Genomic DNA, 27,500 nt, shown 5'->3' on the forward strand with positions numbered 1-27,500 from the left:
AGTCACGGTTCTTTCCCGGGGTGGTATGAATTGGTTCACCATATACTTTTACAATCAGCTCGGGATCCCCCGTCAGCGGGCGGTGGTACACGGCGTGGTGTGTGTGTGTGTGTGTGTGTGTGTGTGTGTGTGTGTGTGTGTGTGTGTGTGTGTGTGTGTGTGTGTGTGTGTGTGTGTGTGTGTGTGCGTGCGTGCGTGCGTGCGTGTGTGTGTGTGCGCGCGCGTGCGTGCGTGTGTGTGTGTGTGACAGGATAACACAGTCATCAACAGAAGAAGCACCCTGGGCCAAGTCCAAGCATGAAACCAATACCAAACCCACCACCCCACCTGAAGAGAAGCTCTGCGATGACCATGGGCATGGTTGCTGTCTTGACCACGTTCAGGTTGGGTTCAAAGATGGCAATGCGTTTCGGCTCGCCCGTGGGCTCATAGAACTTTCGCTCGGGCAGTTGGTCTGTCACGAAGCTGAAGAAGCGAGGGCTCCACAGATATGGCGCCACCTTCACGTCGCTCTGATAGATCAGGTTCAAAAACGCATTGGACCTGCAAAACGTGTGAGAGCACGCAGCGTTTGAGGTTTGCGGGCAGGCGAGGGCGGTGGAAGTGGGCTGCGCATTGCGTAGACAAGCCCGTCAGCGCAAGCATTACAAATGCACGCGCACACGCACGCACGCAAGTAAACAAACGCACCCGCACAAGTAAACACGCACGCACAAGTAAACACGCATGCACACGCACGCGCGCACGACTGCACACGCACGCAGCGCCACAGCCATGACACTGCAGATACCTACCTGTTGAAGGAGGGAAGAGTCCAGAGAACGTCGTACCCAACGGTGGAGAACATGGTCGAGACGCTGCGGTTGTAAATCATGTTTTCCATCGTCATGATGAAGTTGTTTCCAGACCGATACGCTGCCACCTGGTTTGCGTGTTTGTTGTGAGGTGACATGGTTGGTGTCCCAAAGTGATGGTGGTGATGGTGATGATGGTGGTGGACACTGACAGCAAAGGAAACCAACAAACCAAATAACACAAGGACGGGCACGCGCACACAAGCATAGATACGCAGAGGCACACACACATTTGCATACACACACGCACATTTGTACACACACACACACACACACACACACACACACACACACACACACACAATTACACACACACATTTGCACACACACACACACACACACCTTAGTGCCGGCGAGCTGAAGCCGGTCGACCTGGCCTTGGCCAAGTTGCATGCCAAGCTCAATGACAACATCAAGACGCATGGCCAGCGCGTCATCGAACCGCACAACTTGAATGCCGTCCAGCTGCCATTCGGGCGCAGCCTCCTGCACCCGTTCGGTTGCAATGTGGCATGGATAGATGTGAGATATTGAGGGACTACCCTCCACAGCTGCACACACCCACACCCACATACACGCAGCTGCACACACATCCACACACACACATACACACACACACACACACACACACACACACACACACACACACCGCTGGGTCGCCGCTGTCCAGGTTGATGAGGACGACGTTGTGGCGATCCCTGTAGCTGAGCAGCTCGTACAGGAAGAAGGTTGCTTGTTTGGCACCTGCAAGGTCGTGGCATGAACACCAAAAAGGTTTGCGTGTGGAAGAAGTGTGAGGGAGTGGTGGAGCGAGGTCAGCGATGGCGAGCATGTGCGTGGGTAGCGCTCTGTGCGTTTGCTTGTGTTCATGGCTGGTGCCACACTGGACAGGAGTGAGACATGTCCCAAACGTCATGGCACGACATACCGTTGGTGTACATGCTTGTGGCCTTTGCAGGAATGGACAGGCAGATGCCAATGTTGTAGGACTGGGTTGGCGGGTCGACGTGCTCCGGTTCATCCCACATCCCTGGCGCCCGAGGCTGGGGTGGTTTCGCCGTGGCATCGTCGGTGCTCTGCTGCTTGTCATCGCCAGTGTCTTGGCGATTTGTGGCGGTGCTGAAGGCGCCACTGATGGTGCTTCCTTTTGGCATTGCATGCTCGTAGCTGGGCGCCCCTGCCCCGGGGTTCTGTGCGTGCGCAGCGCCAGTCATGAGGGTGATGGCCACCACCACTGCAGCAGTCAGGGCTGCACCCACCAACAGGGTGGTGCTGCCCCTTCTTCCTCCTCGTCTGTTGTCGTCGTCTGTGTTGTGCATCGCCTTTGTGTGTTTTGCAAATTGCATACTGGGTGGTGCAAATTGCAACGACAACCCTCGTCCAAAGCGCTACACCCTGCCTCATAGCTTGCTTGGGGTAGCTGCTCTTCTCTCCGGCCGTTGAGCTGTTGTTGAGGAGTGAGTGTCGTAGGAACGCTGTTCGCTCTTTTCGCCGCTGGTTCATCCACAGAGTCATGCCCAACTCAAGTTCAGCGACCATCACGCGCATGGGCGGGCAGCCAGAGCCCGCCAAGGTCTCCAGGCACACGATTGTTCTGATCTGGCTCATGCTCACCGTCGCCGCGCTGGTGTGTGCGACTGTAGGACTGTGTGTGTGAGGTTGCGTGAGCTGGTGTTTGCCTATGTGTGTCTGTGTGAGTGCAAGTGTGTGTGCGTGTGTGAGCTTGTATGTGAGTGCAAGTGCGCACGAAATGGTGTGTATGTGTAAATGTACTCGCGAATGCTGTTTTGTACCGATTCTACATCCGCTGGGACGCCAGATCAACCCTCTCCTCCTACATGTACATATGTGCTGTGGCTTTGCTCAACGCCTCTTCCCCCCCCCCCCACACACACACCACAACACACACACACACACACACACACACACACACGCACGCACACATGCGTTAGATTTGTCTGATTGTGGGACTTGCGTCCCCGCGTCTCATCTCTGGAACGGTGCTGGTCCAAGGCAATGCCACGGAATACACGGCCAAGTTTCTCTTCTCAAGTGAAGAAATCTCCTGGTGGAAAGCAAGCAGCTCTGCCTTTATGCTCTCGTGAGTACAACACGCGTATAAGCACATCGAGGCACACTGACTTGTTTGCCTCGCTGTCTCTCTGGTCTTCTCGTGCAACCACTGCTCAACCGCCCTGCTTGGGGCACTAGTGTACACAAACGCCGCTTCATGCACCGGATGCGTTGCATACATTGCTCCGTGACTCAAAAACAACACATGTGCATCCCTGCTCATGATGTTGTGGCTGGCGCAGGGTGCTGGGAACCGTGCTGACGATTGTGCTGCTGCTGCGCGCGCTGGGGCGCATGTCTCTTGTTCCATACGCGCAGACAGCTGCCACGTTGACAAATGTCGCGGGCGTCTCAGGCATGATGTGTCTTGCCGCGGGCTTCGCATACCTGGACGACTCGTGCGAGCAAGGCGGAAGGACCGAGAACTGCGACCTCGCGTGCGCACCAGACGAAGAAATGTCGTTCTTCATCTTGTGCCGGCCATATGACGTTGACGCCGGCATGTTTCTGCTCATCCTGGGTGTCTTTCTCGGGCTCGTCGGCGCCATCACGTCCATGTGTCTACGCATCCCGCTCTATCGCGAACCCCCTCTTCCAAAGCAAGGTATGCTGCCAAGTGTGCTCAAAAGCCGTTCATTTGCCCAAGTGTAACATAACGTACATTGATGTGTGTGTGTGTGTGTGTATGCGTGTGTGCGCGCGCGCGTGTGTGGCAGGCAGGCATGTATATGTACAAAGAGAAGCATCGCGGAGGAAGCGGTGCCAACACGCACACGCACACCAAAGAGCGTAACAAAAACCAATGCAGGCAGAACACAATCACACACGCACACACGCACACATCATCAGCATCATCATCATTCTCCCTCTCCACCTCTCTTCGCTCTGCATCGCGTACACGACAACCTCACACCTCAGCCTGCTGTCCCATCCATCACTCCACACCACCACAACACCAATATGCAGAGTCGTTCATGACAGTTGCGCGTCCTAATTGAGAGTGAGGCGGCATCGCCCGCGCGTGCTGTGCCGCGGGCACGTCGACTCGTTCTCCATGCAGTGCAGGTGCACCAGCGTCCCTGTTGCGGTCAGCACATGTGCACGTCCACGTGAGCGAGTGTGATTGTGTGTGCGTTTATGCATGTGTGTGTGTTTGTTTGTTTGTTTGTGTGTGTGTGTGTGTGTGTGTGCGTGCGTGTGTGTGTGTGTGTGCGTGTGTGCGTGTGTGCGTGTGTGTGTGTGCGTGTGTGCGCGCGTGTGTGTGGTGATCCCGTTGACGTCAACCACAACAGAAAGATCAAGCAAGCAGAAACAGTCTGGAATACACACGCGTGTGTTCCCAATGTAAGCACCAATAAAAACACCACCCAAGCTCAAAGATGCACTCACCACACGGGTAGATGGCGAATGCGTGTGTGCGAATGGGTTTGCGACACTCAAAGCAAAGCCTGGTGGAGGGAGGCAGAACAAGTGAGCACACAAGAACACAAGAGCGCGTGTGTGAAGGCAAGGCAAGGCGGGGGCGATCGTACGGTGGTCATGTGCACGTGCATGCAAGCATCAGGCAGGGCGAGGCAATGTACGCACGAGTCTTCGGTGACTTTGAAGTGTTTGCTGTGGATGGCGATGCGACGCTCAGACACCTGCCAGCATGAGCACGGACATGTGCGTGTTCAGTGGTTGTGAGGGGATGACCATGTGGTCGCGTGCTTGTGCATGCATCCTGCGCACATGCGCGCACGGTGCATGCACACACACACACACACACACACACACACACACACACGCACACACACACACACACACACACACACGCATACGCATGTGCGTGCATACCCTGTCACCCTCGCTCCCAATGCAACCGCCCCACCCCCACCTGCAGCTGCTCGGTCTTTGCGAGATTTGCCTGCACGGCAACGGCGCGGCGCGTGTGCTCGCGCTCCGTGAGGATCGCCATTAGGAAATCCTCAATTTCAGAGATCTGCAACGCAGGGTGTGTACGTGTGCGTGTGTGTGCGTGTGTGTGTGAGTGTGTGAGTGTTTGTGTGTTTGTGTGTGAGTATGAAATAATGATGAGGTGGTGAGATGTAGGTGGGTGCACTCGTGTTGACTATGCAACAAAGATGCGCACGGCAACAGATACGCATGACATCAACTGCGCACCTTTGTGTCGAGTGGAAGCATGTCCAACGCCTTCAACGCATTCACTTTCTGCTCAAACACAGAACCACAATCACAAACCCGTGCGTCAGTGGTGGCGTTCGAGCAAACAAGAAACGGGTGCTTCACACATAGACATACACACCCACACCCACACACAGACACAGACACACACAGACACACACACGACCCGCACGACGCACGTCCGAGTGTTTGCCGAGGATGGTGAGGGCCTGCTGCGTCTTTGGCGGCCCGCTCGCCGGTCTGAGGTAGTGCTCGAGCAGCACCATGTACAGGTTGCGGCGATCAAGGTCGTGCGGGTCGTAGTTGTCGTTGCAATAGTCCTCGGCAAAGGACGGGTCGGCAACGTCGTTGGCCAGGATGCGCAGCGCCTCCGCGTGTCTGTTCAGTTGTCCCAGCAGCACAGCGCGCTCCTCAACCAGCACTAGCGGCGATGGTGGTGGTGATGGTGATGGTGATGATGATGGTGATGAGGGTGATGAGGGCAATGAAGATGGTCACACACACACACACACACACACACACACACACACACACACACACACACACACACACGAACCAATGCAGATGCTTACTCCCCTCAAGAACACCATCACAACCACAACCACAGCCACAGCCACGATGGCGAAGCAGCTGCCTTGCTCAGTGCTCACCGTCTCCCGCAGAGGCGACGCGTCGCATGATGAGCGAGGCGTCAATGTGGTCCGACGTCCGCAGGAACCGATACAGCCGTTGCCGCTCGGGCGCTGGGCAGCCAGGACAGCCATGAAGCGAAAAAGATGTGTGTGTGTGTGTGTGTGTGTGCATGTGTTTGGGGATATGGCGATGCGGTTGTGAGTGGAGGCGGTTGTGAGTGAGTGAGTGAGTGAGTGAGTGAGTGTGTGTGTGTGTGTGTGTGGTCGTGTGCATGGTTGGTTGCCCATCTGCGCGTTTCGAAACGTGCGGGAAGCGGGGGGTGACAGTGCTGTGGATGTGCAATCATGCAACAAAGTGCGCTCACATGAAAGAGGCGGTGTCTTCTTCATCTTGAGGACGGCGTTGAGGTAGGACAGCGCCAGCGCCGTGTGGATCTCGCGTGACGTGTCGTTCCACTCCGTCACCACAAACTCCTGCGCAATCATGCAGTCATGCAGCAGCAGCAGCAGCAGCAGGTGGTTTGTTGTGGTCTCAGTACTCGACTCAGCGCATACACACACGCACACGCATAATCACCTCACACGTGTGGGAGGAAGTAACGATTCAAACGTCATACAACATATGCACACACACACAGACAGACAGACAGACACAGACACAGACACAGACAGACACACCAGGTACTGTGTGAGCAGGTGCGGGTAGTGTTCTTGGAGATGCTGCATGATGGGAACCTGCGGGGGTCGAGCAACACAAGCAGTGGTGTCGGGTATGTGGATATGAGAATGGAAGCAAGAGCGCTGTTTGATGAAATTGGCAGGGGGAAAACTGAAGAGTGTTCTGCAAGAAGCAATACGAGAGGGAGTCCGAGGATCACACATACACAGACACACATACTTTCATACAGACGCACATACATCCAAACACACACACACACATACATACATACAGACGCACACAAGCACACGCACCCGTGGAAAGGTTTTGACGTTTGGAAAGTCCTTTGACATGAAAATGCCGAGCCCTTGCTTCTCGTCAATGTCGAGGATTGTGGACGAGTACTCCACCACCAGGCCCACGTGCTCCGGCTTCAAGTTCTGCAAGTGCGAGATCATTGCGTGCATCCACTTTGCGCGCCGCTGCGCCATTGCCTTGCACTCCTCCTCGTCCATGGTCTTTGGGTCTGGCGTCGTCTTGTTGATGTTGGAGCGCAAGAGCTCGAGTGCTTGCCGGTGCAGTCCCCTGTTCTGATACAGCAGCACGAGCTCTTCAAGCTTGTCGGCACTCTGCCCACGCATGACGGTGGTGGTGACGGCCGGCGGGGGGGGGGGGAGGGTGATTGCGAGCGTATGGGACATGTGTGTGTGTGTGTGTGTGTGTGTGTGCGTGAGTGCGTGAGTGTGTGTGTGTGTGTGTGTGTGTGAGTGCGCGCGCGCGTGTGTGAGTGAGAGAGAGTGTGTGCAATTATGTGTCTGTGTATCATTGCAAGTAAGTGTCATGTGTGCGTGCAATCAATCCGCTTGACATATACAAGCGACACCATTTGAACAAGCAACAAGCAATATGCTTGAACGGCGCAGGCACACGAGCGTGGCTGTAATACCTTGAGGACTTTTTCGCTCTCGCTGATGTCGCAGTGATTGTTCACGCGCACAAATGAGCGAAGCAAACTCGAGCCCGTCTGTGCACGCGTGCGGAGGTGCATGTATATGTGCGTGTGTGCGTGCGTGAGTGAAGCGTATCATGGAGGGAATGTAACTGGCCCACAGCGCATAACGCGCGCACACAGACAGACAGACAGACAGACAGACAGACAGACAGACAGACAGGCAGACAGACACACACACACACTCCATGACGGCCATAGGCGTGACGGGTGCGCAGCGTACCCTGACGTAGCAGATGAGGAGGGTGGTGTCGACGATGCTCATGAGTTTCTTGCGCTTGTCTGCTTCGTCCGGGGCCTCCGCTTTGCTGTCAAACTTGTACAGTTGTGTTCGTTTCTGGACACCGTCGTGGGGGGTTGGGTGGGGATGGGGGTTGAGAGAGGATGGCGTGAGGAAGCAGCGATGCGATGGCGCAAGCAAGCAAGTCGACAAGGACAGACAGACAGACAGACAGACAGACAGACAGACAGACACACACACACACACACACAGACAGACACACACAGACACAGACACAGACACAGACACACAGACACACACACGGACCTCGGTGAGGTAGAGGATGAGGGCTGCGATGGCCTCCTGCTTCTGCTGCGGGGTGAGTTGCGGTGCGCCGGGCACACCCTCTGCCGGCGTGTGTTTCGGCAGCAGCCACGGGTACAGCCGCAGGACCGTTGCCGGCGACACCTCGATGCCCTTGAGGAGGTCGAGGGCGACCTTGAAGTGCTTCTTGCGGTTGAACTCGTAGTAGGCGTGCGCCTTGTCCATATTGTAGCGCCGCTTCATGCGCTCTTCGGGCGTCCCAGGCATTGCAGCCTGCACATATGCACACGCAGAGAGAGAGAGAGAGAGGGGGAGGGGGATGGTGGCATGAGGAGGTGCGTGGAGTTTGTGTGTGTGCGCGCGTGTGTGTGTGCGCGTGCGTGTGTGTGTGTGTAGGAGGAGGAGGAGGAGGAGGAGGAGGAGGAGGAGGAGGAGGAGGAGGAGGAGGAGGAGGAGGAGGAGGAGGAGGAGGAGGAGGAGGAGGAGGAGGAGGAAACAAGGCAAACAGACAAGTCCACAGACACGGACACAGACACAGACACAGACATTCACACAGAAAGACAGAAAGATAGACACGCACACACAAACGCAGCTACACAGACACAGACACACACGCAGATTCACAGCCCACCTCGATCTTCTTTGCGTCGACAAATCGGTTCACGTCGAGGAGGGAGTCAATCTGCTGGTCGTAAGGCACCGGGTGCAGCTGCCACAGCGCTGACGGCGAGGCAGCCAGGATGGTGTGACCGTGCACAAGGAACTGCGGACTGTCGAGGTGGATCAGCTGCATCAGCTTGGACGTCTCGTCGTTGAACCGAACCTCAATGCCCCTTTGGACCGTGGGGGCGATGATGCGTGTGTGTGTGCGTGTGTTAATGTGTGTGTGTGTGTGTTGTGCGTGTGTGCATGTGTTGAAAAGTGTGGGTTCGTTCAAAAGTGTGTGTGTGTGTTGTGTCAGGATGTGTGTGTGTGTGTGTGTTGACGCGTGCGAGGGTGGGCGAGAGCACGTTTGCATGTACGCGGGAACAAAGCAGGCGCCAGGTGCCTGCAGGACTCACTTGTCTGTCACGCCGAGTATGTACGGGCCGTACACATCTGGGAGTGGTTAAGTTGATGGGAGAAAGGAACGGTGTGAGTGGAGGGCTGAACACACGTTACTGTATACGCACACACGCACACACACACAGGTGCGCACACGCACACACACACACACACACACACACACACACACACACACACACACACACACACACGTGGCGACAGACTCACCGATGGCACGGGGCCAGTCCTCCCATTGGATTCCGTACGACGTAAGCGGTTTCCCCTCAATGTCCTTGAAGATCACAACGGGTCTGACGCACGCCGCACAAGCGACAAGGGCCACAAGGCGTGTGTTGCAGTCAGCACAGGGTGTGTCATGATGTCGTACACACAACGCCCTCGCTCAGAGACATGAAGCAGCACCAGCAGCAACGGCAGCAACAGTCACAACCTCCACAGAAACAACAGCAGCATAAACAACAGCAACAGAAGCAGCAACACGACATTGCAACCGCCTACCCTCACCCTCCACCTCCCTCAACACCCCTCATACCACCGACCTGCCGTCGCGCTCTGCGGTGAGGGCGAATGTGTTGTTTGGGAGGCGGACAGCGAGGCGGTCGAACGAGCCCGTGGACTCCGTCGGCACCTCCACCACCCGGCCCGTCTCAATCTGGCCAGCACAAGGCGGCAGTGATGAGGGTTGGTGTGGTGCAGGGTGGGAACAGTGTGAGGATGTGTGTTGGGTTGTGGACGAGAGGGGAGAAGGAAAGACATCAAAAGCGCATAAGAAAGCAAAACAAGGTGATACAAATGAGCAACCGTGTGCTTGTTGCACCTAGATACACACATACAACACGCACATACACACAACCACACACAACCACACACAACCACACACAACCACACACACACACACACACACACACAACCACACACACACACACACACACCTCGACTTGATCGTATTCCCGCTTGAAGCCAAAGAACAGCTTTCGCCCACACCACACGGCTGTCTGTGGTGTGTCTGGCAAGGGCTGGTCCTGCACAAGTGACCATTTTCACAAGCGAATGTGTACAGACACGATGCATGCACACAGGCATGGGCACAGTCAAGGACAAGGTGTGTTGACGCGAGCGTCGTCAGCGCACGCTGAAAAACAAAACACCATGGCAATCACATGATCATCTCACACGTACGTATGTGTGTGTATGTGTGTGCTCATGCTTGCCTTGATGTGCTTGGCTTCGTCGCGGCCGACTTCAAAGACGAAGAAGCGTCGCTTGACGATGCAGCAGAGCTGGAGTGTGAGGCGGTCCACGGGCAGGGTGCTCCGCGTCTCGCTGAGGCGATGGGTGTCTGCCTGCGGCATACCACGGACATGGAGGTCTGCGGCGAAGAGGAGCGTGCCCTTGCTCCGCTCGATGGTGTACAAGGACGTGAATGTGGTGAGGTCGTGGACGTGTACGTAGGTGTCTGCGAGGCACAGCAGGATGTTGAGCTCCGGCACAGCGAGCAGCTGGGAGATTGGCGGCTTTCGCGATGTCTTCAAAAAGTCCTTCTTTGTCAGTCGTAAGCTGGGCACAGCGCCCACAGACCCCTCTGGCAGGTCATACACCAGCAATTGGCCCTGGCTTGTTCCCACCAGCAAGTCCGTTCCTGCCAGTGTGTGTGCGTGTGTGTGCGTGTGTGTGAGTGTGTGTGAGTGTGTGTGAGTGTGTGTGAGTGTGTGTGTGTGTGAGTATGTGTGCGTGTATGTGTGTATGTGTGTGTGAGTGTGTGTGTGTGTGTGACGTGAATGTGTGTGTGATGTGTGAATGTGTGTAAAAGTGCACAGGTGTGATGTGAGATGGTGGAGTGAAGACGAAAACGATCCAAGGTGCGTGTGTCAGGTGCGTGGTTTCTGCTCGACAACCACCAGCAGCGACAACACACAGCAGCGATGCATCACATAAGCGAGCAAACGCACAGACACAGACACAAACCCACAGAGTCGCACACACACACAGACAAAGACACACACACACAACACAGACACACACACAGCTCACCGTTGAGTTCAACGGATTGGATGTGAAAAGGAACGCTGCGCCATTGTACAATGGGATGGACCTCGAACGCTTGCAGCTCCGGTGTCTGCATCTCGCTCTGTGTGTGCTGCTTGTCTTGTCTTCCCCTCCACTCGTCAACTCATCAACTCACTATATTTTTGCATGTCGCACTGTCGGATCTTCACCAACGAGCACCTCCATCAATTTATGCTGTATTTTTGCATACCCAAAATTCATGTCAATCGTGTTTAATCGTTGCTACTTTTCCTTCCGCGCCAGATTTTCAAAAGCGCGCGCGCGCCAAATCCGTCCATCATCTCCCGCGCGTTCAAACAAACACACACAACACAGCCCACACACTGCCACGAGCGAGTGAGCAAGCAAGCAAGCGAGCAAGAGGGTGGCAAGAAGCCTTCCACCAACACGACCAGACCACCATCATCCCGCCGGTCGGTTCATTTTCTTCCAAGCGTATCGCATAGGCAGTTCCCCCTCCCCACAAGCCAACACCACCATTCCACTCCCCAGTCCCCCTTCCAGCCCATCCTCAACACAACCTCCCAGGATGTATGTCGTCAAGCGAGGTACGCACTCCGCTGTGTGCCGGCACAAAGCTCCCGCGCTCCGTTCCGTCTCCACCATTACCCACGCTTCGCACGACTGCTTGGCGTGTTCTCCATCTCACTCACACCATTATTGTTGCGCGCCCACGCTCGTGTTTGGTTGTTGTGATTCTTGCACAGACGGGCGCAAGGAGAAGGTTCTCTTTGACAAGATCACTTCCCGCGTCTCCAAGCTCAGCTACGGCCTCAACACAGAGCACGTCGATGCTGTACGTACTTCGTACCACAACACCACAAACGTGCACCAAGCAAGCTCGAATGCATGTGTGACTGCGAATGCATGTGTGCGTGTTGTTCAAACCCTGTTCATCACCATCTCACGTCGTCACTCGGCTTGCGCGCGTCCTCGTGCTCGTCGTACACAGGTTGAGATCACCAAGCGCGTCATCTCTGGCGTGTATACCGGTGTCACCACGGTTGAGCTTGACCAGCTTGCCGCGGAGACAGCCGCCTCCTTCACCACCAAGCACCCGGACTACGCCATCCTCGCCGCGCGCATCGCCGTGTCCAACCTCCACAAGATGACACACAAGCAGTTCAGCGGTATGTCATCCGTGTGTCAAAACACTGCAATCGCTGTTCATCGTTGCTGTGATTGTGACGGTGTTTCATCAAACGAGCAATGCCCCCACACCTTGTATTTTCACGCAACTGCCACGTTGACACAAACGTTGCAATCACCACCACTCACACCGACCGCATTGCGTGCGTGCATGCAGATGTCATTGATGCTCTGCACCACTACGTCAACCCGGAGACAGGCCGCCCAGCTCCGCTCATCTCCAAGGAGACGTACGAGCAGGTCATGGCCAACAAGGAGGTGTACAACTCGCACATCATCTTTGAGCGTGACTTCAACTTCAACTTCTTTGGCTTCAAGACGCTTGAGCGCTCGTACCTGCTGAAGATGAACGGCAAGGTTGCCGAGCGCCCCCAGCACATGTTCATGCGCGTCGCCATTGGCATGCACGGCGAAGACGTTGACGCAGCCATCGAGGTAACGCACCTCTGTGTGTGTGTGCTGTGTCTCGCGTGTGTCGACAAACGTCATGCTGCAATCTTCGTCCATGTGTTGCACTCTTCGTCTGTTTGTCTCACCAAAGCCCTTTCTCACAACAACCTTATCACACACACACACACACACTGTACTGATCTGATTAGACGTACAACTACATGTCCGAGGGCTTTTTCACGCACGCGTCGCCAACGCTGTTCAACTCTGGCACGCCCATCCCGCAGCTGAGCAGCTGCTTCCTCCTCACCATGAAGGACGACAGCATCGAGGGCATCTACGATACGCTCAAGACGTGTGCCATGATCTCCAAGACAGCCGGCGGCATTGGCCTTAGCGTGCACAACATCCGCGCCAGCGGCTCGTACATTGCCGGCACCAACGGCCACTCGAACGGGCTCGTGCCCATGCTGCGCGTGTTCAACAACACGGCGCGCTACGTCGACCAGGGCGGCAACAAGCGGCCCGGCGCCTTTGCCGTGTACCTCGAGCCGTGGCACGCAGACATCTTTGACTTTCTCGAGCTGAAGAAGAACACCGGTGTTGAGGAGCAGCGTGCCCGCGACCTCTTCTTCGCGCTGTGGGTGCCCGACCTGTTTATGAAGCGCGTTGAGGCCAACGAAGAGTGGACGCTCATGTGCCCGCACGAGTGCCCCGGTCTCTCGGACACATACGGCGACGAGTTTGAGCGCCTGTACGAGAAGTACGAGGCCGAGGGCAAGGGCCGCAAGAAGGTGTCGGCATCCAAGCTCTGGTTTGCCATTCTCGACGCCCAGACGGAGACGGGCACCCCATACATGCTCTACAAGGACGCGTGCAACAAGAAGGTGTGTGTTTTGTGTGTGTGTGTGTGTGTGTGTGTGTGTGTGTGTGTGTGTGTGTGTGTGTGTGTGCGTGTGTATGCGTTTGTGTGCGCGCGTTTGTGTACACGTATGCGTTCGTGTGTGTAACACGTGGCGACTACACAACCATTTTCTGTGCAGTCTGTGTCTCTGTTCAACCACACAACGTGCGTGCTCACATCCTCCCCCATCTCCATACATGCAGTCGAACCAGAAGAACCTTGGCACCATCCACAGCAGCAACCTCTGCACGGAGATTATCGAGTACAGCAGCCCCGACGAGGTCGCCGTCTGGTGAGTCTTGATGTTGCTTTGCCTCTGCACCCGGGGTGCGCGCGCGTGTGTGTGTTTGCGCCAATGAGAACAGACTCCTTGCTCGACACTGACAACATCACCCAACGTGTCACCAACCCATAGCCCATTCACCGCCACACTAACATCCGCACCACCTTTGCCCTCTCTCTCTCTCCAAACACGCTTGCAGCAACCTCGGCTCGATTGCGCTGAACAAGTTTGTTGGGGACAAGACGTTTGATTACAAGAAGCTGCACGAGGTTACCAAGGTGCTCACGCGCAACCTCAACAAGATTATCGACATCAACTACTACCCTGTCCCAGAGGCGCGCAAGTCCAACATGCGCCACCGCCCCATTGGCATTGGCGTGCAGGGCCTTGCCGACGCGTTTATCCTGATGCGTCTTCCCTTTGACAGCGACGAGGCACGCGAGGTGAACCGCAAGATTTTCGAGACCATCTACCACGGCGCCCTCGAAGCCTCCACGGAGATTGCGTCCGTTGAGGGGCCATACGAGACTTTTGAGGGCTCGCCCACCTCTGAGGGCATTCTTCAGTTTGACATGTGGGATGTGAAGCCCACGGACCTGTGGGATTGGGAGTCGCTTCGCGAGCGCGTGAAGAAGGACGGCATTCGCAACTCGCTGCTGGTTGCGCCCATGCCCACCGCGTCCACTGCCCAGATTCTCGGCAACAACGAGTCGATTGAGCCCTACACGAGCAACATCTACTCGCGCCGCGTGCTCTCTGGCGAGTTCCAGGTGGTGAACAAGCACTTGCTCAAGGACCTTGTTGAGATGGGTCTGTGGTCCGATGAGGTCAAGGATCAGATTATCCTCAACAACGGCTCCATCCAGAAGATTGAGGGTGAGTTTCATGTGTGTGCGTGTTTGGGGGGGGGGGGAGTGGGGTTGTGTGTGTGTGTGTGGTTGTGGTTGTGGTTGTGTGTGTGTGTGTGTGTGTGTGACTTGCCGTTATGCACTGTCACTCGTTGTGCATTGTCTGTTTGCTGCTTGACATGACGTGCGATACAGCCACGCCGAAAACTGTCATGCACATCTCGCTCACCTTCCATCCACCCGCCCCCCCCTTCCTCTCAAACAAACTTTGCTTCCCTGTTCATTGCAGGCATTCCCGATGACATCAAGGCCCTGTACAAGACGGTGTGGGAGCTCTCCCAGCGTACGCTGATTGACATGGCTGCTGATCGCGGCGCCTTTATCGACCAGAGCCAGTCGTTCAACGTGCACATCTCCGACCCCAACTTTGGCAAGCTCACGTCCATGCACTTTTACGCGTGGAAGCGGGGCCTTAAGACGGGCATGTACTACCTGCGCTCGCGTGCCGCCACCAACGCCATCCAGTTTACGGTCGACGCGAAGAAGGCGCGGGAGGCCAAGGAGGCCGCCATGATGTGCTCCATCGACAACAGGGACGAGTGCGTCATGTGCAGCGCGTAATGACAACCAACGTGATTGTGTGTGTGTGTGTGTGTGTGTGTGTGTGTGTGCGCCATCTTCCGACATTGACTGTCGTGGTGGTTGGTGGGGAAAGTGTTGAATTGAAGGTTTGTCATGAGCAATCGTGTGACAATGCGCTGATGAATGTAACAAGTGTCGGTCAGTCTTTTCTCTGCCTCCCCTCCCCCTTTGATTTGATTCCTCTGTGGGTTGCTTCTCTCTTCTCCCCTCTTCTCTCTGTTGCGTTACCCTGCTTCTTGTGCTTGACGAACGAATAAACAAAATATGCTTTGACATGAAGAGCAGGCGGCTTCGCTTATTCGTGCAATGGATTGCTTGCTTTGGAGGGGAGACAGGAGGTGGACGTGGTACAAACACAAGATTGATCGGTGTGCACACGCATACACACACACACATATACACACCCACAACAGGCAAAGTGAACACGCACATGTGGACACACACACACACACACACACACACACACACACACACACACACACACACACACACACACACACACACACACTATTGACGCTTGACCTTGGCTGGGCGGGGAGGGCAGCAGCAGCAGCGCACGAGGGCGCGACCGAGCACAAAGAGGAGAAACGCAATCCCGCCGAGCAGGAAGACAACACTCGTGTGCAGCATCACGTTGTGGTACAGCATAAACGCCCAGTTGTGCTGGCGAACGGTAAACGCATATGTCGGCTCTGCGCCGGCGGTCGGCACGGTGATGCGAAGGAAGTTGTTGATGAGCTTCATGTCATGAAACCGCAGGCTGTAGTGGCGGTCCTCCACACTGAATGTTGGCCAGGGTGCCAGCAGCACCAGGCTGTCGAACAGCGTGATGATGAACCCGCGGATGCCCTCTGAGCCTTTGGTGATGCTGGACGACACAAGCGCCGGAATGCACGTCGTTGTTGTTGATGACGACGACGATGTTGTTGTTGTGGACTCATGTGCGTGCTGGTGGTTGGTGTCGTCGTCGGTGTCGTCGCTGCCGATGCGTTGGCACATGGTCATGGACGCGGTCATGTGGAGATCGCCGGCCGCGATGGTGACGTGCTTCTCCCGCGCCGCGCGGAAGAGCGGAGACAGCAGCGCATCCTCGCTCGCGTGATACGAGCGGTGGTTCGGATACAGGTCGTCTGGCAATGGGGGAGAGGGTGTGCATGTGTGTTGTTGGTGATGTATAGGGCGCAGCTTGTGGATGAGAAGGGTGCAACGGCAAAGAGTACAGACGGACATCAGCAATAGGGCGGATGGCCGGACGCGCGAATGTGCGTAGAGGCAAAGAGAGCGAGATAAAAGCAAAGGAGAGAGAGAGAGAGAGACGGAGAGGGGAGGGGGCCGACACACGCGCACATAATCAGAGACAGACAGGCAGGTAGACAGACAGGCAGACAGACAGGCAGGCAGACAGACAGACAGGCAGACAGGCAGGCAGGTAGACAGGTAGACAGGCAGGTAGACTGGCAGACAGACAGGCAGGTAGACAGGCAGGTAGACACACATACACACACCAAAGCACACACACACACACACACACACACACACACACACACACACACACACACACACACACAAACACACACTGCCCTATTGCTTACGTTCGACGACTTCGACAATGTCGGCCATGAATGTGTTTGGGTACATGAGTGGGAGGTTGGTGAGGACGAGGATGTTGGAGACGTCCTTGTCCTGCCTCCACGCCTCGATGGTGCTGGTGAACCGGGCCAGCTGTCCGGTGCCCACGAGCGTCGGGTGCGCCTCGTTCTCTGCGAGTGCGCGGTGGTAGCGCAGGTCAAGCAGGAACACGCCCACGCCATTGGACACAAGGGCGTCGTCGACAGTCGTGTGCGCAAACAGGGCCGTGTCATCCACTTCCCCGCGCAGCAGCGCTTCAACGTCAAGCACAATGTCTGTACGGGACATTGCATGCATGCATGCAAGCAACACGCGCGCGTGAGTCAAACGGCAGAGGTCATGTGGCTGTGTGTGTGTATGCGGTGGTGATTGTGTGGTTGTGTTATTGTGTGATTGTGGTGGCGGTCGTGATTGTGTGAACGTGCGTGTGCGACTGTGTGTGCCCAGAGTTCAAGCCACAGCGAAGCAAGTACAACAACAGCTACATGCGTGGGACAGCAAGCATCACTGGCAACAACGCATGCACTACAGTCTGCATTACCGTGTGAGAGTTGACGCTGGAAGAGCAGGACGGCCAGGTGCGCTGCTTTGATAAACGCCATGTCAACAGCATGCGTCTTCAGCACGCCAGGGCTGCAGCAAGGTGTGAGTTGGCGTGAGGCAGCGCAGCGGTCACAGGTGAGAGTGGGTGAGAGGGACGGGAGAGATGAGAGAGGTGAGAGCGATTCATGAACAACACCACCGGCGCTGGCGTGACATGGTCGCAGCAGCATGTTGTTGGTGCATGTGGATTTGTTCGCGTGTGGACATGCCAGCGCCACAAGACAAGACAAGACAAGACAAGAGAGAAGAGAGAGAGTGTGTGTGTTTTGGTCGGACCTGAGGGCGTTGAAGATGTCATGATCGTCCGGAAGCATGATGTGCGAAGCCTTTCGAAGGATGCTGGCCATTGCTGGGCGCGTCCATGACTTGTGGTACAAGCGACGTACGTGCTGGTATGCCTCTGGGAACGACGCATGCGCCAGGGCCTTCCGTGGCAGGTCAAGGTAGAGCTGGTCGCCAATGTGGAACATGGTCTCGTTGCCCGTGAGGCTGGCATCAAGCAAGGCCACAAACTCGTCATCGTGATCCTCGAGGTAGCGGTCGCAGGACACGACGACCGCATCCATCGCCATGTCGCGACCAGGGCACTCTGTGTGGATGCGCGACACGCCCACGGTAATGCCATGGGCATCTGTCACCGCCAAGGTGTACTTGGAGCACGGCCTCAGTCCTTTGTTGAGCACCAGTGCGTTGGGCAGCCGGGTCGTATCCAGGGTTCCTCGCGCAACGACGCTACCGCCATCACTGGCGTCTCCAGTGGTCAGCTTGTAGTACAGCGTGAACTCACTGCCGTCGTTCTTGATGTTGGCCGTCGTGTTGTCGTCGTCATGGTCGTGATCGTCGCTGGCTTGCTCCTCGGTTTGTTGCTTGTTGTTGTCGTTGTTGTTGGTGCTGGTGTTGGGCTGCGGTGGCGCCTCTTGTTGCTTGTCCAACAAGATGTCGTACAGCACACGTGCAGATGTTGTGGTCACACGCCCGTTTGCCAGCAAGAAGGACTCCACCTCCTTTGCAGCAAGCACGCGCGGATCTGCACGCGCTGTTGCCATACACACGGCAGCAAGCACAGCTGCTACTGCCACAACCTGCCACTGCCGGCCCATGACAGCGATGCAGGGATGAGTGATAATGAGATGGGAGGTGAGGTGAGAGGTGTTCAGTGAGCGAGGAGAAAGCAACAACAAGCGAGAAGCAAGATGCAAGATTCCACGAAAGATGATTGAAATTATTCACAAATCCTCCCAACTTCACTGGTTTGCTGACAGACAGGACCAACCAAACCAACCCGACTGCTGCCTTCTCTCCTCCGTCATCTTCATTGTCATCTTCATCATATTCAACTTCTTCAGCAACATCAACAACATCAACAACATCAACCATGGCTACCAGTGGGGTGTTGAGACAGCTCATGTACACGGCGCATGGCCCGCCGCTGTCGGCGTTGGCCATGCGTTCTGGGACAATTCCAACGCCAGGTGCCAGTGAGGTGCTTGTCAAGTTCCTTGCGTCACCAATCAACCCATCCGACATCAATCAAGTGGAGGGCGTGTACCCCAAATCCCCAAGCCTCCCTGCTGTCGGCGGCAACGAAGGTGTGTGTGTGTGTGTGCGTGTGTGTGTGTGTATGTGTGTGTGTGTGTCGAGTTAGTGGGGGAAGATACATTGTTGCATTTCAACAGCAGCAGCAGCAGCAGCAGCAGCGGCAGCAAGCACGCTGACGCTTACAACAATGTGTACGGTAGGATTGGCCGAAGTTGTGCAGGTTGGCCGCGATTGCGCAACAGACTTGAAAGAGGGCGACCGAGTCATTCCCAGATGGTCTTGCCTTGGTGAGTGTGCATACGTGTGAATGTGTGTGCGTGCATGCGTGTGATTGTGTGTGTGCGTGCGTGTGTGTGTGTGTGCGTGCGTGCGTGCGTGTGAATGTGTGTGTGTCGTGTGTGTGTGTGTGTGTGTGTGTGTTCAGATGTGAGGTGGACAGTTTCATGGGTTCGAGCACTTTTGCGATTCTCAGAGTTACCTATGCCTCGGCCCTGTTGGACTAATGTTGAAGCTAGATTGCATGTGCGAAGCTTCTCAGACGGGGGAGCTCGAAATGCGGCAACTCACGGCTATCGCCCGAGAAGAACCGTTGTAGCATTGAGGTTCAAGGAAGCGGCTTTTGCGTGTGTGTGTGTGTGTGTGTGTGTGTGTGTGTGTGTGTGTGTGTGTGTGTGTGTGTGTGTGTGTGTGTGTGCGTAAATGTGTGTGCGCGTGTGCATGCGTGCGTGCGTTTGCGTTTGCGCGGGGTGTCGTGTTTTGTGCACGGTTTCTGATTGAAACCAGTTGCTTTTGAACTCAAGCGAGCGTGTTCTGTGTTCGTGAATGTTGGTCAGCTTGCAGCTTCTCACGCTTGTCATGCTCCCTTTTTGTCATCACTCTTGCCTCTTTGAAAGGCACATGGACAAGCCATCTGGCGAGCGACGCGGGGAACTTCATCAAGCTGCCAGGAGACGTGGACCCGCTGCAGGCGGCAACGTTGAGCGTGAACCCTTGCACTGCATATCGCATGTTGCACGACTTTTGCCAGCTCCAGCCAGGTCAGTCGAGATGCACATGCGATCCGACGAACAGCGGCACAATCTGCTCTTGAAACTGCTGCAGCTGGTGACCACATCCTTTCGTGTTCTCTCGCTCCCTGTCTCTGTCTGTCTGTCTGTCTCTCTCTCTCTCTCTTTCTCTGTCTGTCTGTCTCTGTCTGTCTCTGTCTGTCTCTCTGTGTCTGTCTGTCTCTCTTCCTCTCTCTCCCTCGTTTCTCAGTCCTGCCAACAGTTATCATGTGTGGCTTTGGGTTGTTTTGCCGCCCCTGCTTGCTTGCCATTGGACTTGACATGTGTTAGCTGCTGCCAATATCACATGATGACTCACGCCAGCACATCACCCGCAACAACACCCACGTGACCAGGGGACTACGTGGTGCAGAACGGGGCGACGTCGGCTGTTGGCCAAGCAGCGATTCAGCTGGCAAAAGTGTTTGGCTGGAAGACCATCAACATCGTTCGCAAGAGGTGTCATGGCTCGGCTGACTGCATCTACGATGACTTGCTTGCCTGAAGAACTCTCACACGCTTCCATTTGGTGCATGTGTGTGTGTGTGTGTGTGTGTGTGTGTGTGGTGCAGGCCTGAGGATCAGGCCAAAGGGGATGCAGAGATGAGAGCGCACCTGCAGGAGCTGGGAGCAGACCACATTGTGTATGATGACGAACTGATGGAGCCAGACACGCGTGCACTGTTCAAGGAAACGCGACCACGGCTCGCGCTCAACTGCGTTGGCGGAAAACCGCTGTCGACGCTGTGCAAAGTCATGCCGCAACACGGCACCGTGGTCACATATGGCGGCATGTCCAAGAAGCCCATCATGCTGCCAACGGTATGCACCCTTGTGCGTGTGAGGGTGTTCATGTGTTTTCGTGTGTGTATATGAGAGAGTGTGCTTGTACATGTATGTGAGTTTTCCTTGTGTATGTGTACATGTGCGGTACTTTGGTTGTGCAACATCAGTGTTCACGCCGTCAATCTTCTCGCAGGCGGCCCTCATCTTCCAAGACCTGCACTTCCACGGCTTTTGGATGACCCGATGGAATGACGTGCGTCATGCGTGAACGTGTGTGTGTGTGTGTGTGTGTGTGTGTGTGTGTGTGTGTGTGTGTGTGTGTGTGTGTGTGTGTGTGTGTGTGTGTGTGTGTGTGTGTGTTTGTGCACGTGCATCATGCGTGTGTGATTGCTCCTCCTCCTCCTGCCCCTGTTGCCTTTGCTTGGTGTGCTTTCATGTGCGAGTTCAGAGGTTCACGCTGTCGATGTTGACTGCAGACAACGGACCTGGCTGAGCGGCAGCGCATGCTCGACACGCTTCTGGACCTCATTCGCAGCGGACAGCTCGCCACGGTACGCACATGTCACGGGTGTTCCGCACGCGGTCGCATGTGTGGCGTGGTGAACGTCTTTGTATTGGGGGGGGGGAGGCAGCGTGAAGGACGCGGTTACATAAGAAAATGCACACACATGCACACTCATATGCGCACGCACACACACACACACACACACACACACACACACAAATGCACACACACATGCACACATATGCGCACACACACACATGCACATTTTGTTCGCATTCATGCTCATATGATGGATGGTTTGTTTACTTTGCAGCGGGTTCAAACGCATGCGCTGGAGAACTGGGAGGAGGCCATCACACAGGCGACAGCGCCGTACAAGCTGGACAAGCACGTGCTTGTCTTTTGACTGACGAAAAGAGGGAGAAGGGCGTCCCGTTTGAGCCGCTGTCACATGTCACAAGGCCACACACGCACACACCCACATTGCTTGAACGCCATGTTACAATTGCGCTTGCACATAACCTCACAGGCCCAAGCACTTGCGCCCTATTAATGCACACACGATGCACACACATGAACACACACAATACATCGAAACCTACATCAGCTACTTGCGCTGCCGAAGAACTAGTTGGGCCCCTGGGCATCTGTCCTGCGCTCGCCTGTTGATTGTGGTTGTTGTTGCTGTGAGTGGGCAGGCACTGCAGGCACTGTTGGCTGTTCCGGCTTGTCCTTGGTCCCGCGTTGTTGTTGTTGTTGTTGTTGTTGTTGTTGTTGTTGTTGTTGTTGTTGTTGTTGTTGTTGTTGTTGTTGTTGTTGTTGTTGTTGTTGTTGTTGCTGCTGCGGTGTAGACTGTGCGATGGTGTCTCGGAAGAGCTGGAGCTTCTTGAGCGGCTTGATGATGTTGTCCTTGGGGATGGGGATGGTAGCGAGGCACGTGGGCATGTTCTCTGGCTGCTCGTTCCAGAGGTGGTGCGGGATGCCCGCCTCCCTCAGCTTCTCACTCAAGTTCAGCAGTTGCTGTTCGCTTTTCACCTGCAAGTGTACATATGTGTGTTGATTAGAGGGGGTGGGGGGACAGTGAAGGAGTCATGAGCAGAGGCGTGGGCGTAGACAGGTGTGGAGGTGTGGGTATGGCACGTGTGCAGAGATGTACATCAGGACACAGACAGACAGACAGACAGACAGACACAGACAGACACAGACACACACACACACACAGACAGACAGACAGACAGACACACACACACACACAGACAGACAGACAGACAGACACACACACACACACACACACACACACACACACACACAGACAAACAAACCAACCTCCTTGACGTGCTTGGTCATGTGAGGGACGTCGGCCGTGTATCGCTTGACATTGTCATGGTCCATGTTCTCAACAATGACAGCGATTGCGGCATGAGCGCCCTGAGCCACAATCGACCCAATGCTCCACCCACACGCCCGCCACAAGTCTCGCCGCACCACAATCACCTGCACCAAGTCCATCCCTGCTTGCTTGTCCTTCTTATTCTGCTGCTTTTTTCTTGCTTGCTTGCTGACCGATTTGTCCCCCAAGCAACACAAACAACAACAAACAGTAACGGTTGCTTGCAGCACCCCACCCCCACTCCTCCCTCACCTCACGCCACCCACTCACACCACCCCCACTCCTCACATCACGCCACTCCACATCAACAGTCACCCCCCCCAACTCCTTTCTCACACCACCCCGTCGCTGACAATGGCCTCGAGGGTCGGCAGCGCAACAGGCGACGACGGCGGGTTGGAACTGCGCAACGTCTCATCTCCACCCACGCCGCCAATGGATCTCGCGCAGGATGGCCGCCCGCAGTCCCGGCGCATCGCATCGGTCGTGCGCCGCGTCTCGCGAAGCGCCCGCCGGGCATCCTCGCCGCTGGTCCAAAGCGACGGCAGCACAGCCGCTGCCACCGACACCGCCGCTGCCACCGCGACGAGGACATCGACGCCGCTCACAGCCACAACAGCGTTTTCGGTGCGCACCACGCCCGACACAACCAAGCCGCGGCACCACAACTACAACGGCAGCGAGGAGGAGGAGGAGGACGACGACGACGAGGACGGATCGGCAGATGCAGAGGCAGTGACGCCCGGAAAGCTGGATGGCCACCTTGGGCACATCGAGACGGTGGTCGCCTGCTCGGACTCGCTGGCGCTCTCGGGTGCGGCAGACGGCGTGGTCAAGGTGTGGCGCATCGCCGATGATGGCCTGGAGCGCATCGCCGAGCTCAAGGGCCACGCAGAGGGCATCACGCAGGTGGTGCAGACCACAGATGGCACGCGCGCAATTACGCTCAGCAGCGACGAGCTGGTGCTCAAGGTGTGGGATTTATCGACGCGCAAGTGCCTGCGCACGTTTGACTTCTTTGAGTACCGCCAACAGGAGGAGGAGCACGCAGAGCCGTTTGGTGAGAGCGACGTCGATGGCCACCACGCGCCAACAACAACAACATCAGCAACAGCAACAACAGCGACAGCAACAAGACCATCCAAGGCAACGCCAGGGTCTCCAATCCATGTGAAACGCACATCAAAGCACAAGGGCCGGCACACGGTGCATGCACGCAAGAGTGGCGCGGACAGCAGCCATTCAAATCAAAGCGGAAGCGGCGGTGGTACGAATACGAAAGCGAACAGCAAGGGCAGTGCCAATGCTAATGCTGGTACTGGTGTTGGCGGTGATGAAAACGCTGATGATGCTGATGATGATGACGATGCCGATGATGACGACGACGAGGATGATGAGCTGGATGTTGACGCTGCTCATTCAGACACGCCGACCAGCCGCGCTGGCGGCAGCGGTGGCGGGCGACCGCCATGGAGGCAGGTGCGCATTGCGCCACCGCATCCTCCACATGGCAGCAAGAACACGACAGCAGCGGTGCCAGCGGCAACCAGCAAGGACATTGAGGTGGAGATTGATGCGTGGGTGACGACGATGGTGCTGTCTGCGGACAACAGCACGCTGTATGTGGCTGCCGGTGATCCGCCAAAGATCTACGCCTGGGATCTGAACACGTTCGTGTGGGAGCCCGTGGTTACAGAGGCCACGGGCATCGTGCAGTGCATGGCCATTGACGCGACGCACAACCGCTTGTTCACCGCCACAGACACGGGCATGGTGGATGTGTGGGCGCTGCCGCCGCCCAAGGCATCAACGCCGTCGGCGCCGCTCAGGCACGTGGCCACCCTGCCTGCGTTTGCCGACAAGAAGAAGACGAAGAAGACTGCGGTGTGGTGGATTGCCGCTGCGCCCGACGGCACGTTTGTTGCGGCCGGCGGTGCGAGCAAGCACGTGCTGGTGTGGTCCAGCGACAGCGTGGCCGCAGCCATCAAGCGGGGCAGCGCAACAAGGACATCAGCAACAGCAGCAGCGACCACAGCAGCAACAGCAGCAGCGGAGGTGGTGGGCGTCGCAGCGGTGATCAAGGGCCACGGCACGCATGTGTGCTGCGGCATCATCTCTGCGGACTCGAACCGGCTGGTGACGGGAGACCAGACGGGCATCATCAAGGCGTGGTCGCTGCGGGAAGGCTTCCCCTGCGAGGCCACGCTGCCTGGCCACCGGTACGCGGTGTTGAGCGTGGCGCTGTCGCCGAGCGGGCGGACACTCGTCTCCGGCGGCGAGGCGTCGGAGCTGCGGGTGTGGGACATGGATGCGCTTGAGTGCAAAGGCGTCATGTGGTCGGTGAAGAAGATGATGCTGGACTTTATCCGCACGGAGCCCTCGCACGCGCTGGCCATGGCGCAGGAAGCGGAATTCCCTGGCCGCCACCTGGCCAGCGTGCGGCTGGCGCTGTTCCGGGCGGCGCTTGGCGCGGACACGGCGCTGGTGCTCAAGCTTGCAGAGGGCCTGTTTGCGCTGGAGGAGGCCGAGGTGGAGGCTGGGGCGCCACGCGCGCGCCTTCGCCCGGGCGAGTTTGCCGTGGTCGACCCGCACCTGCTTGATCGCCCAAAGCGGCTGCGGGCGCAGCTGTCGCGGCAGGAGGACCGCAAGGCGACGCGTGTTGCCACGCGGCCGCTGGTGCTGGACATGCACCAGCTGTGCGGGGAGCCGGGGGAGCGCAACACGCTCTTCTCCGAGCTGGTGGACAGCAACACGCCCGAGCTGTTCCAGTTCCTGCCGCTGCGCGCGGCGGTGCACTACCGGTGGACGCTGCAGGGCCGGGCATGGTTCCTGATTGAGACGGCACTGTACCTGGCGACGCTTGGGCTGCTGGTTGCGTTGTCGCTGACGACGACGGATTGGCGGCAGCCGCCGACGGGGGCAGACGCCGGGCTGACGATTGCGCTGCTTGTGCTCTTTGCCACGCTGCTTCTGGACGAGCTGCTACAGCTGATCACGCGCCCGCGCACGTACTTCACCGACATGTGGAACATACTTGACCTTGGGCGAGGCGGCCTCATGTGCGCGTTCTGCGTGCTGCGCTTGCTTGGCGACGGAAACGCGCGCACGCCGCTGGCGGTGGTGGTGCTGCTGCAGTGGGTTGGCCTGCTGTACTTCCTGCTGCCCTTCAAGAACCTTGGCCCGATTGTGATCATGGTCATCCGCATCCTCCAGGACACGTATGTGTTCCTCGGGCTGCTGATCATTGTTGTGCTTGGCGCGACCAACAGCTTCTTTGTGTTCTTCCGGGGCTCTGGCGGCGGCACGGGCTTCTCCGACATTGCGCTGGGCGCGTTCACCACGGCCAACATGGTGCTGTTTGGCGACTACGACCAGTCTGTGTTTGTGGACAGCTCGGACTCGCTGGCGTCGCGGATTGTGTTTCTGGCGGTGATGTTTCTCTCGCTGGTGATCCTGCTGAACCTGCTGATTGCCATCCTGTCCGACTCGTACGAGCGCGTGCAGCAGAACTCGATGCACGAGCTGACGCTGGCCAAGGCGCGCATCCTGGAGGGCCAGTACCAGTCCATTCAGCGCTGGGCCAGCCAGTTTGTGCTGGTGACGCTGCTTCTGCCGCTGCTGGTGCTGTCGTCCCTTGTTGGGCTGCTCACGTTTGGGCACTGCGGGCATCGGCTGCTGGCTGTGGGGCAGTGGTTGCAGGGCATTTTCCTGCCGCGCAAGTGGCCGCAGCACCTGCTCGTTCTGATTCCGCAGGGGACCGAGCAGGGCGAAACGCCGCGGCACGAGTGGCAGGGCGTCCTGAACGAGCTCAAGACGTGCGTGCGCGTGTATCATGGGGACACAACCAATGCGGTGGCGCATCTCCAGAGCAAGGTCAACACGGTTGAGCGGCGCCTCGATGCCATCGAACAGCGCATCACGGCCCTCCTCGACCGCCTCCATCCCCGCCAGCCCTAAAGACTGTTTCTTCTGCATGGTGCTGTTTTGTGTGCTGTTTTGTGTGCTGTTTTGTGTGCTGTTTTGTGTGCTGTTTTGTGTGCTGTTTTGTGTGCTGTTTTGTGTGCTGTTTTGTGTGCATAACAGTAGCAGTAGCAGTAGCAGTAGCAGTGGCGGTAGCAGTAGCAGTGGCGGGGGAAGAGGAGGAAGTGTGGGGGGGGGGCGTTAAGCGGTTGTTGGTGTTTGTTGTTGAGATGTGGAAGCCTTTGTGTTTGCCTTTGCCCTTTTGTTTTCTGATAGCTGATTCCATGCAATTTTACGGGACGGAACTGCTGAAATTTTTTAAAATTTTTGCAGAATAGAAAAAACCCACAAGTGTGCAAACTGAATCAATTTTATGATATGTTAGAGCGCTTTGTGAGAAGAGCATCTTTGCGCAGAGGCAAGACGGCGCGCAGTGAGGTGCAAACCGAGCGGCTGTTTTTGCTGATTGAAAACTTTCAGTTCCAATACCCCGGGCTGGCTTCATTGCTTGACCCAATATTTGGAAACCGAAAGGTTAAACCCCTCTCAACACAAAACAAAGAAATGTACCTGAAGATGGCTTTTGCAGCCTTCTGCGTGTGTCTGTATGTGTGTGTGTCTGTGTCATTCCATTGCATCACAACAGCTATCACCATCGTCACAACCATCATCATCATCATCGTTTACAGCGAGGAACGCAACAAGAGCACATGTCATGAGGAGTGTAACAGAAAAAGCAG

At 56.5% G+C, this 27,500-nt stretch overlaps 9 protein-coding genes across 9 annotated transcripts in view; 4 read left to right on the forward strand and 5 right to left on the reverse strand.

Moving 5' to 3' along the window:
* PTSG_01555 (uncharacterized protein) overlaps positions 1 to 2,068 on the reverse strand; it is a gene marked incomplete at its 5' end in the record, with an annotated part of 3,004 nt that extends 936 nt beyond the window's left edge. The window contains 5 exons of the mRNA XM_004997477.1: positions 320 to 543; positions 795 to 922; positions 1,197 to 1,340; positions 1,504 to 1,598; positions 1,783 to 2,068. Of these exons, the coding sequence (XP_004997534.1) occupies positions 320 to 543; positions 795 to 922; positions 1,197 to 1,340; positions 1,504 to 1,598; positions 1,783 to 2,068 (877 nt within the window). The remainder of the gene's footprint in view (positions 1 to 319; positions 544 to 794; positions 923 to 1,196; positions 1,341 to 1,503; positions 1,599 to 1,782) is intronic.
* Positions 2,069 to 2,195: 127 nt separating this feature from the next.
* PTSG_01556 (uncharacterized protein) lies at positions 2,196 to 4,304 on the forward strand. The gene is made up of 4 exons (XM_004997478.1): positions 2,196 to 2,481; positions 2,807 to 2,955; positions 3,170 to 3,531; positions 3,894 to 4,304. The coding sequence occupies exons 1-4, from the start codon at positions 2,368 to 2,370 to the stop codon at positions 3,923 to 3,925; spliced, it is 657 nt and encodes a 218-aa protein (XP_004997535.1). The 5' UTR covers positions 2,196 to 2,367; the 3' UTR covers positions 3,926 to 4,304.
* Positions 3,548 to 11,196, reverse strand: PTSG_01557 (uncharacterized protein). Its single transcript, XM_004997479.1, has 20 exons — positions 11,051 to 11,196; positions 10,231 to 10,658; positions 9,952 to 10,041; positions 9,559 to 9,671; positions 9,227 to 9,309; positions 9,016 to 9,052; positions 8,586 to 8,787; positions 7,958 to 8,227; positions 7,634 to 7,747; positions 7,348 to 7,425; positions 6,716 to 7,030; positions 6,422 to 6,478; positions 6,109 to 6,217; positions 5,762 to 5,854; positions 5,291 to 5,532; positions 5,091 to 5,138; positions 4,804 to 4,908; positions 4,515 to 4,570; positions 4,317 to 4,375; positions 3,548 to 4,006 (listed from the first exon to the last, which is right to left on the reverse strand). Exons 1-20 carry the CDS (start codon positions 11,139 to 11,141, stop codon positions 3,918 to 3,920), a joined length of 2,679 nt encoding a protein of 892 aa, XP_004997536.1. The 5' UTR covers positions 11,142 to 11,196; the 3' UTR covers positions 3,548 to 3,917.
* Positions 11,197 to 11,324: 128 nt separating this feature from the next.
* On the forward strand, positions 11,325 to 15,577 carry PTSG_01558 (Rrm1 protein). The gene is made up of 8 exons (XM_004997480.1): positions 11,325 to 11,634; positions 11,794 to 11,882; positions 12,039 to 12,216; positions 12,393 to 12,670; positions 12,835 to 13,512; positions 13,733 to 13,821; positions 14,012 to 14,688; positions 14,950 to 15,577. Exons 1-8 carry the CDS (start codon positions 11,616 to 11,618, stop codon positions 15,279 to 15,281), a joined length of 2,340 nt encoding a protein of 779 aa, XP_004997537.1. The 5' UTR covers positions 11,325 to 11,615; the 3' UTR covers positions 15,282 to 15,577.
* Positions 15,578 to 15,772: 195 nt separating this feature from the next.
* On the reverse strand, positions 15,773 to 18,746 carry PTSG_01559 (uncharacterized protein). Its single transcript, XM_004997481.1, has 4 exons — positions 17,811 to 18,746; positions 17,473 to 17,564; positions 16,895 to 17,206; positions 15,773 to 16,432 (listed from the first exon to the last, which is right to left on the reverse strand). The coding sequence occupies exons 1-4, from the start codon at positions 18,632 to 18,634 to the stop codon at positions 15,810 to 15,812; spliced, it is 1,851 nt and encodes a 616-aa protein (XP_004997538.1). The 5' UTR covers positions 18,635 to 18,746; the 3' UTR covers positions 15,773 to 15,809.
* Positions 18,747 to 18,771: 25 nt separating this feature from the next.
* On the forward strand, positions 18,772 to 22,018 carry PTSG_01560 (uncharacterized protein). Its single transcript, XM_004997482.1, has 8 exons — positions 18,772 to 19,123; positions 19,274 to 19,360; positions 19,967 to 20,110; positions 20,476 to 20,578; positions 20,692 to 20,941; positions 21,099 to 21,158; positions 21,382 to 21,456; positions 21,724 to 22,018. The coding sequence occupies exons 1-8, from the start codon at positions 18,910 to 18,912 to the stop codon at positions 21,814 to 21,816; spliced, it is 1,026 nt and encodes a 341-aa protein (XP_004997539.1). The 5' UTR covers positions 18,772 to 18,909; the 3' UTR covers positions 21,817 to 22,018.
* A 19-nt stretch (positions 22,019 to 22,037) lies between these two features.
* On the reverse strand, positions 22,038 to 23,011 carry PTSG_01561 (uncharacterized protein; the record flags this gene model as incomplete). The annotated part of the gene is made up of 2 exons (XM_004997483.1): positions 22,737 to 23,011; positions 22,038 to 22,445 (listed from the first exon to the last, which is right to left on the reverse strand). The coding sequence occupies exons 1-2, from the start codon at positions 22,917 to 22,919 to the stop codon at positions 22,038 to 22,040; spliced, it is 591 nt and encodes a 196-aa protein (XP_004997540.1). The 5' UTR covers positions 22,920 to 23,011.
* Positions 23,012 to 23,014: 3 nt separating this feature from the next.
* PTSG_01562 (uncharacterized protein) lies at positions 23,015 to 26,812 on the forward strand. The gene has a single exon (XM_004997484.1). It carries the CDS (start codon positions 23,155 to 23,157, stop codon positions 26,755 to 26,757), a length of 3,603 nt encoding a protein of 1,200 aa, XP_004997541.1. The 5' UTR covers positions 23,015 to 23,154; the 3' UTR covers positions 26,758 to 26,812.
* Positions 26,813 to 27,427: 615 nt separating this feature from the next.
* PTSG_01563 (spastin) overlaps positions 27,428 to 27,500 on the reverse strand; it is a 3,335-nt gene continuing 3,262 nt past the window's right edge. Inside the window, exon 8 of the mRNA XM_004997485.1 lies at positions 27,428 to 27,500. This exon is cut by the window's right edge and continues 383 nt beyond it. The gene's annotated coding sequence lies outside the window, so the exon portion shown is untranslated.

This window comes from Salpingoeca rosetta (assembly GCF_000188695.1).
Source record: "Salpingoeca rosetta unplaced genomic scaffold supercont1.4, whole genome shotgun sequence".
Classification (NCBI taxonomy): domain Eukaryota; class Choanoflagellata; order Craspedida; family Salpingoecidae; genus Salpingoeca; species Salpingoeca rosetta.